At 35.8% G+C, this 11,504-nt stretch overlaps 1 protein-coding gene across 2 annotated transcripts in view; it reads right to left on the bottom strand.

Moving 5' to 3' along the window:
- Positions 1-626: 626 nt before the first annotated feature.
- UNC13C (unc-13 homolog C) overlaps positions 627-11,504 on the bottom strand; it is a 787,554-nt gene continuing 776,676 nt past the window's right edge. For both annotated transcript variants that reach the window (XM_054667546.2, XM_009429165.5), the window contains 3 exons: positions 6,782-6,874; positions 5,243-5,402; positions 627-2,411 (listed from right to left, as the gene is read on the bottom strand). In XM_054667546.2, the coding sequence (XP_054523521.1) occupies positions 2,126-2,411; positions 5,243-5,402; positions 6,782-6,874 (539 nt within the window). In that variant the 3' untranslated portion in view covers positions 627-2,125. The remainder of the gene's footprint in view (positions 2,412-5,242; positions 5,403-6,781; positions 6,875-11,504) is intronic.

Raw genomic sequence — 11,504 nt, 5'->3', positions numbered from 1 at the left:
CCTCATCGTTTAGCTTCCACTTGTAAGTGACAACATGTAGTATTTCGTTTTCTATTCCTGTGTTAGTTTGCTTCAGATAATGGCCTCCAGCTCCATCCATGTCACTGTGAAGGACATGGTCTCATTCTTTTTATGCCTGCATAGTATTCCACGGTGTATATGTACCACATTTTCTTTATCTGGTCTACTGTTGATGGGCATTTAGGATGGTTCCGTGTGTTTGCTATAGTGAATAGTGCTGCAGTGGACATATACGTGCATATGTGTTTACGGTAGAATGTTTGATATTCCTTTGGCTGTGTACTCAGTAATGGGATTGCTTAGTCGAATGGTAATTCTGTTTGTAGGTCTTTGAGGAATCACCACACTGCTTTCCACAATAATTGAAGTAATTTACACTCCCACCAGCAGTGTATAAACAAACATTTTTCTTCACAACCTCGCCAGCATCTGTTATTTTTTGACTTTTTAATAATAGCCATTCTGACATCTAAACTTTTAATGAGATGTTAGAACCAAATAATATGAAGACTATTACATATGGTCAAAAGAGCCTGGAGTTTTTATTCCTAAATGAGATGATATTGCATAAATGAAATAAAAAGGCAGAAGATACAATACAATGCTGCATGTGCTCCATATACATCCATTTATTAAAGCATATGCCAGAGGATCGCATCACACTATGCATTTAGAGGAGTCATTAACAAAGCAATGGCCTAACAGTTTAACATGAATTAGCTCACCTCACTGGTCTGTGATTTCATAGTCAGTAGCAGAATGGTTCTGACAGTCATGATACTAAGCACTTCTGTACTTAACGTATTAGATCAGCTTGTTCACAAAGCACAATCATAACAGGCTCTTGTTTCTGCTTCTGTAAGTAGTCCACTAACAGTTATGACCGTAAGTTATAATTACAAAGTACTGTTTTACAGCCATATATTTTGGCATAGACTCTAAAAAGTCAAATCATAAAAATACAGAAAATGCACATATTCATAAACTGTTTTATATTCAAAAACCAACTTAGCTATATTTTTAGGTACCAAGCTGTATTACATTGTTCTCCTACTGCATTTGATGCATTTGGGGCTTATAAATACAAATTACAAAATTTTAAGCAATTTCTTCCGACTTAATTTTACTATTTTTTCACTAAGTGGATGAAAACATGACTTCTGGCATCAGTACAATATATAGTAATGCTGCATTCAATACTAATCATTGAATATTTTTAAAAATAAAGCATTGAACTGATTATAGAGTCATAACTGTCAGAGGGAAGATATTAACAATATAGTTACTTACAGGTATTTTCAGTAAACTTTCCATCCCATTTCTAAACCATTCCATTTCTAAACCATTAATGATTTTTTAAAGAATGAAATATGGTAAAGCCAAGACATAACACTATATGACAACTTACCATTTTTACAAATGTGATGTGATCTTGGCAGTTTTAGAGAACAAAGTTTTGTCAATATATATCAAACATTGTTAACAAACTCTAGCATTGCTTTATGTAAGTTTGCTTTAACAGCATTTCTTCACAGTGATATTTCAGAAAGGTTGGAAACTGGTCAGCAGAAAATATTTCCCACCTTTTCTATTTTAATGTGTATGCAAAAATCACAATATCTGCGACTATAAAATTACAAATGCTTTCTAGAAGTGACTGCATTTCTAGTTATGGTAGAAAAGGGTATTTGTAAGACATCTATAATGAGGTAAGTAAATAAAATGGAAATTGAGTAATAAATGTTTTCTGATCTATGGGCAATATAATCTCATTTAACAAAGACAACTGATGGGCAAACTCAAAAGACTAGTTTTTAAAAATTATGTTTAATGAATGTGAAATTGGTAAAGAAACAAAATAAACATTTTAAAAGGTGTTCTTGATATTTCACTTTACATCATAATTTTGGCACTTCATGGAACACTTATTTCCCAAAGACCAGAATTGGTATAAAAGTTCAGCAGGTTTTTTACATACCTTGTAGACATCATACATGAGTACTGGCAAACATTGAAATGTAGTGAACTAAACATTCCCATGTATTTGCACATGCATGCAGTAGTCAAACAATTATAGTTATGTATTTAGCTTGCAATGTTTGTTTCAAGCACTCTCTTCAGTAGATCTTGTTTCAGATTTAAGTCTTACAAATTCTTTAGCCACATCATCACTGGTCCTCTGAGAGAGTATTCTAAGGATAGTCAAACCAGTTTCATCCATAGAGATATTTTTCAGAAGAGGATACCATGCCCCATAGCTTCCCTTTTCTGCTATGTTCTGTAGCTGAATGACTGTCATTCCGATAATTCGATCTTCTCTGGCAAAGCAGTAATCCTTAACTGAGAGATGAAGTTCATAAGCCCCTGGTCGATTTTCCTTTCCGAGAATGCTGTGTGGATTAAAAATACAAATTTTGAGCAAAAACTTTACTTCCACTAGGCATCATTATGGTTCTCAAATACTGCTGAAAATTGTATACATTGGATCTGATTATTATGTTGGCAAATAGGATATCAGTGTATTTTAACCCTTTAAATTTGGCTTAGAAAGCGAATTTTAAAATGACTTTTTCCCTAGATAGAAAAGACAGAAAAAAATGGGAATTAAGATACTATGTTACACTTAATCAGTCGAGGCAGAATCTCCTGATTGTGGGTGCGGTGGAGTTGGAAAGGGGTCATGGGGGCTAGGCCAGGGTAATGGGTACCTCTTGGTAGAATTTCTATGCCGTTTCAATATCAGTTACTACTCTCACTTTACCTCCAAATCCTGCATAAGCTATTATATGTAGGAGTCTTTTCTCAGGGGAATACACTGCACAGCCCATCAAGCACTATTCACAATATGCTAAATTGGATACAAATCTCCAGAGTAAATCAATTCCAGCAGAGCCTGGTGATTCAATGCCGATTCTTTCCTATGGTAACAGTTAGTTAGACCTGTCAAGTGTGTGGCCTCTCCTAACAACCACCTAAGACAGCTTGTTAGTGTCAACATAATAAAGAAGGCCAAGGCCAAGTGGTGATATGGTAGATACAGTCTGTCTTCCTCCACCCCTTATTTTTGTTCATTCTCATATTCTTGATTTTCTAATGAATGTACATCTAGCCCTCAGCAGTACCAGCTTCCAAATTCCTTCCTTTTACAGGTGATTTTTTTCTGATGAAACATTTTGCAGAGTCAAACTTTCATTTCCAGGAACATTGGTAACTAAACTTTGTACTTTAGGGAGAATCTGAAATTATGTGAAAGAAAATGGAAGTCTAGGGGATAAGAGTAGAAGAGCAAAATATGATGGGAATCAGATCTCATGAATTAAAAATGCTGCCTTTAAGTAGCTCACTGTGTTATATCTAACAAGAAACTTTAGTTGGGTCCAGGTTTTTGAGTAAGTTGAAATAGATAGTGAAATGTTGTAAGCTGGTTTATTAGCAGGGAATGTGATCTATTAGGACCCTTTCGATAGAGTAGGATACTTCCGTTTTAATACATGATAAGAGGGTGAAATATTCAGAGCAGAGTGCTGAAATGACTATAGGAAATCATGAACAAAAAACCTGTAAGAGACTGTATTGGCGTGTAAATCCTTAGGGCTTTGTCCTACGCCTCTTAACCTCTCTATGTTAGATTATTTATATTTATTGAATTAAATGACATCTCTTGAGAGTCTGACAGGCATCACCAAATTAATAGATTTAAAACATTTTTATCATTTCTTCTTCCATCTTGGTAAATTACTATCTTCCGAACTCCTCATGCCAAAAACTTAGGGATCATCTTTGATTTTATTCAGTGCCAGGTATCGCCCAGTTTCCCCCTGTGGATCCACCCTCCTTTTTGCTGTTTGCAATAGAAAACTCATCTGTTGGGACTATCTCAGTAGGGTTTCTTCTTGCTTCCGGTAGATTTTGGCCAAAAGGGAACCCCATCAAGAGGTTGGCAGTGAGGAGAGTGAGGTCAGAGTCTTTATTTCCCTGGCTCTTTGCCTGTGGGGCTGCCTCCAGTAGGCTGTTGCCCTTCATGGAATGTCACTGCTGCTTTCAAGGCAAGTATACATTCAAGTATACATTTCAAACTTGATGTATACTTGAAATGTATACATCAAACTGAAAAGAAATGAATAGTTCCATTAATAGTGTATTTCAATAATACATTTCAAGCATACATCAAGTTTTCACTTTCCTAATTTTAGTAATGACTCTTTCTCTCCTCTTTTCAGGCATAAGTATGGTAATAGCCTGGTTACTATTAGCCCCAGTTCCCATGATTACTCAAATTTCTCTACTCTTAACCACTTTGTAAATTCCTTTGTAAGGAAGCTCATTTTGAATTACTCTAAACTGAGTTTTCTCGGGAATTACTCTTTCATGTTCTACCGAATTACTCTTTCATGTTCTACCTCCAGCCTATGGCAAGAATCTACTTTCCACACATGATACAGAATCTTCTCCATCTATCTCCCTACTAGGATCCGGTTAGTCACTAATAGCTATTGCCTGGACTATTGCAATAGCCTTCTAACTGATCTTTACATATTTGGTCTTGCCACCGTATAATTATTTCTGTACACAGCAAACAAAATAAAGATGTAAATCTCATCTCTTCATTTGAAAACCCTTCAGTGGACCACCTATTGAACTTAGAATTGAAAAGCCCTATGTGACACACTATCTGTACCTTGGCCTCACTTGGATCTCACTCCTTTATCTATGATGTGCTGCTTCTTAAATATCCCAGACTTGCTGTTGCCTTAGAGTCCTTGTACTAGCTATTTCACTTTGTCTGAAATGTTCTGCTCTTCCATGTCTGGCTTTTTATTTGGACAGGTTTCAGTTTAAAAGTCACATGCTCAGAGAGGCTTCCCTGACCTCCCAGGCAAAGCAGCTAGTCATAGCACTTACCACATAGTTCTGCATATTGTATTTAATGCCATATGACAAATATTTGTGACTTTATCATACACTCCTCATCTGTAGAAAGTAACTTATATGAGTGCACTGCAAAAGATTCATTCAGACACCTCCTATGATATATACACCTAATGACTATAACATTGGCTGATACGTGGCAGGCACTGAACAGATATTGAATGAATGGAAGGGAACTAAAAACAGAGCCTTCTTCATTTTCCTTAGCCCTTCCCACTCCAAATCCCTCAGTAAGGTCAGCTGTACAGTAACTATTGCCTGGTGGAATAAGTAAGGTGGGTTTATGACTTACAACTGAAATGTTTCATTGTACTTTGGTGACCATGTGTTGCTTTTTGTTTTTGTGCCTTGCTTTCTCTTCTTGTCTCCAAGGTTGGGTCCCAGTATACAAACTTCCACAAAGGGGCGGAACATTGCCGTGGTCTGCCAGTTTAGGTCATTAATAGCAATCACTAAAAAAAAGGAAATATCACATTTTAGCAAACAGATGTGTGGAAATTTAGAGTGAAATTTTAAAAGTGATTTATGAAGCCAAAACTTAATAATAGTGCCCTAACTCCACTGACAAGACACTGTACTCCAAAACAATAAAATACAATTTTCTTTCTGGAAGGCACACCTGATGGAGCTTTCAGCTTGAAGCTGTGTAGCTTTGGTGAAAAGTTAGTTAGCTGCAGTTAAAATGATATCTGTTACTAATGAAAAGTTAGCACTCTCCTCCTCTTGGTAAAAACATGGTGTTGTTCGTATTGAACATTAAGATATGCTCATCAGGAAATAGATAAAAAGCTATAAATTTACCAGTCAATGACAATATTTTGGATTGTATGCTTTCAATATTTAGTTACTTTATATACAAAATGATATTATAATGTGTTGCAATCTTATAAATAGCTTTATTTTTTTAAGTCTATCATGGCTAATTTTCTAATTCATTATATATTTTGTCAACTGCTAATAATATTTTGCTCTGTGGCTATTTCATCCTATATTTAGCCAGTCACTTGTTTGTTAGATATTATAGCTGTTTTTAAATTTCAGTCGTCATAAAAAAATACTAAATGAACATTCTCATGTGTAAATATCTTTGCTCATCCTCAAGCGAAGTGTCTTATAATTAAAATCACTACTGCAAAATATTCATTAAACTTTCACATGTTGGCAACATTTTTCAAAAATATTTAAGGAAATTGACAGTATATACTACTGTATATAATCTATTCTAAAATATAGCTATTTTACTTTTATGATGTAAAGATACAATATGTAATGTAATTCTGAAATATGTTGGGCAGCCCTAGTTTTGCTCAAAGTGGGTATTGAAGTGACTAATATAAAAATAGAACGAGCGTATTGTTAACAAAATGCTAATCCTTTAATTTCATCTTTGAAATTACCCCTGCATTCAGGCTGTTTTTACAATGTAAAACCCACAAATTGAGCCACTCATTGTAAAGAACTCTAAGCCAGTTGTTGGAAATCATATAGAAAAAGCAGTAGGTTTTGTGAATAGTAAGAACATACTGACTTAATATTTAAAGTGCAAGTGTTCAATGAATATCATGGCACCAACCACAAAATAAATATCTGATAAAGTAAGTTTGGATATTTAATCAGTGTATTTATATATTTTGAATAATGCATGCTAAACATTAGTGCCATTGATATTTTTCTATTTTTAATCAAAAGTTTGGGTTTCATTAGGAAATTCTGTGCATGCCCTAAAATAATTATGCAGTTTTTTTAAATGCAAGAAAAGTCACATTGCTGATATCAGTACTGCTGCAGAAGTTTAGAAGGCTGTTTTGATTTATCTAGACCAGAAGTATACCTTTTACAGTGACTTTATGATCTCCCGTTCCTGGGGTGGCAGTGATGTCCACATGAACAGATATCTGACCCACGGCATCTTTGGAGGAACGACCTGAAAATAAGCAGAGGCTTACTGGCCTGAGCTTTCAGACTCATTAATAATGGACAATTTCATTCTATGCATCAGAAACATAAAATGTATTATTGGAAATGAATAGTTCTTTCCATTAATAGTGCATAATAGGTGATGATAAATATTCACTTCAGTATGAAATGCAAGTTGGAAGCTTGGATGTAATAATTACCCCATTGAACTAAAATGTCATTGGGCCTGCAGAAATCCTAAGACATTCTGTTACTATTATGATAGTTTAAAGAACTAGGGTTGATTTACTAGCCACTTAATGAAGTTATATTCATTTCTTGCACACAAGGATGCACCATTGCTTTTTATTACTTTAAGAGCTTTTCCACAATGTGCCATACCGGAGCACTGGGAACAGAAAGGTAGCTTTGTTAGGGTCCCTGCCTTCATGAAACTCATAGTTGGCCAGGGGAGCCCCACATGCAAATATATTACAACAATTTATTTATAAGGTGTACCGATAGCATTTTAAAAAGTCAACTGTCTCCTGGAAAAGATTAGTCAGGGGTTAAACTTACTGTGTTGGAAAGGGCCTGTGATTTGGGTTCAGATAAACATGAATTCAAATCACAGTATGTCACCACTGATTCTGTGATTCTATTTTCTTAAGCTTCTGTTTTCTTATTTGTAAAATGAGGATAACACCAACCTCTTACTATATTCACATTAACATATCTTTTATGAACATACACATTTTTCCCCAAACTGAAGCCCATGCTCTAGCTATTTGTTACCAGGCCTTTATCTTTTCACCTAAAAATGTATCATGGAGGTCATTCCAGTTCAGTGTAGATAAAGCTGCCACTACAAAGTACATGTTCAACGACTACATGCTTGGAAAATAAAACATTAATGTTTGACATTTAATCCATTATAATGAATATATAATTTAACCATATTTCAATTGTTTAATTCCTTGCTATTATAAACTATAATGAATTATTATGCTACAAAAGTTTACAGTATAGTTTTTAAAAGCATAGTATTTTTGTCAAAGTTATGTGGAGTTTTAATTTCTACCATAGAGACTGTAACTTTTGCAATGTGTTAGATTAATAAAGATCTTATTTTCATAAAAATGAAGGCTAATGCTGAAAGCCCGGAACAAAAGATTCTGAAAGACTTTCAGTTTCTATCTTGAGAGAATCATCAAGATTTGGGCCAAAACCTTTCAAGAGAACCTGCTGAGATGAGGCAATTCACCACAAGGGCCTCTCTCCTTGGCACAGCCATTTGATGATAAAAGGACTGGAAGACAGAAAATGGTCACTTTGGACATAAGAATTTTAGAACAACCCTTCACACTAACGAAATAGACAATGACCCCTCACCACTGAAGTACAGATGGAGTCATCTTTTTTCTTTCCTTCCTCCCCCCGACACCAGGGAGACTACCACCAGGAGAAAGAAGTCATGAGAGGAGGTCATACCTTTATCTTTTACTCTTTGTACTACTGAAGGCATGATTACAGCCTGCTTTTGGGAGAGAGGTTTTTTTTTTTTTTTTTGAGACAGGGTCTTGCTCTGTTGCTCAAGCTGGAGTGCAGTGGTGCAATCACAGCTCACTCTAGGCTCGACTTGTAGGGCTCAGGTGATTCTCCCACCTCAGCTTCCCAAGTACCTGGGACTAGAAGTATGGACCGTCATGCCTGGGCCTCCCAAAGTGCTGGAATTATGGGTGTGAGCTGCCATGCCCAGCCGAGAATAGAGCCAAAGCTTTAATGTGAGCAGAATGAAACCTTAAGAAATGAGTAATTTTCTAGCAGCACGACTAACTAATACAGTATGAACCTGGATTGGGAGATCCCAAAGTCCTGCACCTGGCCATAACATTCTAAGTAGGGCAATATGTGAGTTTTGATGTCCTTAGTTATGAAGGAAGACTTATGCTGTTTTAAAACAAGTAACATCTAAGGAAATGTGCCTAAAACCTTTAAGAAGGGACTCTAAACGTACACAATGTAAGTTTTTCCTTTCTCAAATTGCTTGTCTGCGGTCTTCCATTTATACACCCTACCTGTGTGTGTGTTTTTTAATCAGTTATTGAGGGTTGTATTGACGTCAGGGGCAGAGGATTTAAAAATCTTGCTTATGTACTCAGCAGTGCCTGAACACTTTTCTGAAACCTCCTGGGTGGAAACATTTACTAGACTCTCAAAATACATATTTCCTTTTCTAAGACAAAATTTACTCTTCAATTAGGTCAAACATAGTCTTGAGAACTGGCTGTGTAAGGTAGTACAACCCTAAAGTGCAATGAGGAACATAAATTTTCTGACAATTGTGGGTTAGAAACAATGGGCTAGAAAGTATTGATTATCATTGCTCTTATTGCCTAGTAGTCATGCTATTTAGAATTTTCACTTTGAAACTGAATGATTCTGCTTTCACGGCCCTATGTTTATACCACTCTCTAGTACACACGCTATAGCTAGTATTACAGTTAATTATGCAGATTTTTCTCCTTAACAGAATGCCTTTATTATTAATAATCCATACTTCTCAATCATACAATACAATGCTTTGATGTGCATTACATGGACAATTAAATATTTGTTGATTAAATAGGCTGACAGTAGTTGCTTCCACAGTTTAAACAACATTAGTGTCCTCTGACCATTTCAAATTTCAGTTACCATGGGATATTAAATGTGTGTAATTGCATGAAGGGCAAACTTCACAAGCTAATCCTGTAGTCCACTAATCACTGTGTGGATAGAAGATACATGTCATTAGTGACCAGTCTCTTCTTTCAAAGCAGGTGATTGGTCACTGTGTTCCTGTTCACACACAGACAACAAAGTGTGGCCACTTAGTTTCGCAGTTACAAACCTGGATAATCAAAAGATGGACTTGGCCAGGAAACATGAAAGTGCAGCAAAGAAAGGATAAGGGATAATGCTAGAGTGAAACATGCATACAGCGCAAATGAGTTAATCTAAGCAATTACTGACCCTTGGAATGTTGACACTGCTGCCATTGGAGGGATTCTAGATAAGCATCCAAGGAGGTTACTGAAGTTGGGCTTATTGACATAAGTGAGGAGAAAGATACAGATATCTTAGCAAAATTTACATGGAGAAAAGCTCACATTTAAGGATCTCTCAGGTAGGTGATGACATAAAAAACTGAAAGGATTACAATGCTGGTGGATTGTCGTAGTCCTAAGTTTGGATCCATTTCCAAGGCATAGAAAAGCTGCTTGCCCCTTACTATACCATGAGAAGAAAGAGGCAAACACTGTTTAAACTACTCTTAAGAAGACTTTTACAATAAAACTCATTAGACAACTATTTTTACTGTATTTTAAATTTCCCTGTATGTTTATAATTGACAGTAAGAGGTTTTTTGTTTTGTTTTTTGACAAAATGTCTTTAAAAGTCACAGTGGAATTTTAACTTTTTCCGTAAGTTATCCAGATTACTTTGCACAGTTTGGCTCCCGTTATTTTCATAGTCCTGTATTACTGTGAAAAGAACTATACATATACTTCCGTTGATTCATTTAATGCTTTTGGTACTGAAACTCTAAAAGCTGCTTAATTCAGTCATATGTGAGTTACATGTGTGTTATATTGTGCCACATATTTTACCTCACATTCGGAAGATTTGCTTTACTATGTCCTTGAATATGATGTGTACAGTGAAATTTGTCAATTGTCTATCCCAGGGTAAAAATGAAATTGAACCAAAGCACTATGAAGTTGAACACAGGATATCTCAATCGACTAGTTATTTGCTCAAAAAGGCAGCCTATATTTCCATTTCCTATGGATTTGAATATGGAAATAATCTAACATCATATTCTTTATTCAACAAAGTTTTAGTGAGCAATTCAGAAAAATTTAATGAGAGGCTTTGCCTGTTACATAGTCTTGCTTATTCTAAATCCATAGGGATTAGACTACATGTGAAATAACCATCTGTGTGTCTGCAACATGCCCTTTGTCACTAACATTATTGGGTCATGAATACTTCAAGAATGAGTAGTGCCCTTGTGAGCATACACTGACAGAGGGCAGGAAGCTCAAAGAGCTCATTGTCTGCTTTATTTGAACTTCTCTTCAGAAGAGCAGCTTTTGAGGATTAAAAATTCCTGCTTACTGTCATTATAACACGGGATTAATAAGCACGTTACTGGAATCTCTCACCTACCATAATTTTAGTATGCTATGTGAGGGAATGAACAGTCTCACACATTTAATAATGACTACTCATATAATGCTTTTAATTGGTAATGACCTATATGAAACATGATATAGAAAACACATTACAGCTTCTCAAATGACCCCTATAAGTTAACCAATTGCTTAGGTTTCTGACAAATTTGAATCTGGCCCCTTTGCTGGGCCCCACAAAACAAAGAGGTAGATTATTTATGAAGGTCAACCACTCTGGCAATATCACCATTAAATATCAGGCTCATCTGCCCCATAGCTCCTCCATCTTCAGGTCCAGGACTCTGGATTGGAATGACCTACCTCCACATTCAGTTCTGTAAGTCATTAGGCATCATCCAAGATGGTAGATGATGAATAAATGGACAATGAATGACTTAAGCTTTTTTTCCTCTCTCATCCATTCCAGTGCTTTCTTCC

This window comes from Pan troglodytes, chromosome 16 (assembly GCF_028858775.2).
Source record: "Pan troglodytes isolate AG18354 chromosome 16, NHGRI_mPanTro3-v2.0_pri, whole genome shotgun sequence".
In the NCBI taxonomy this organism is placed as follows: domain Eukaryota; kingdom Metazoa; phylum Chordata; class Mammalia; order Primates; family Hominidae; genus Pan; species Pan troglodytes.
Note: the sequence above shows the minus strand (reverse complement) of the source record. Positions and strands in the feature narration are given on the sequence as shown.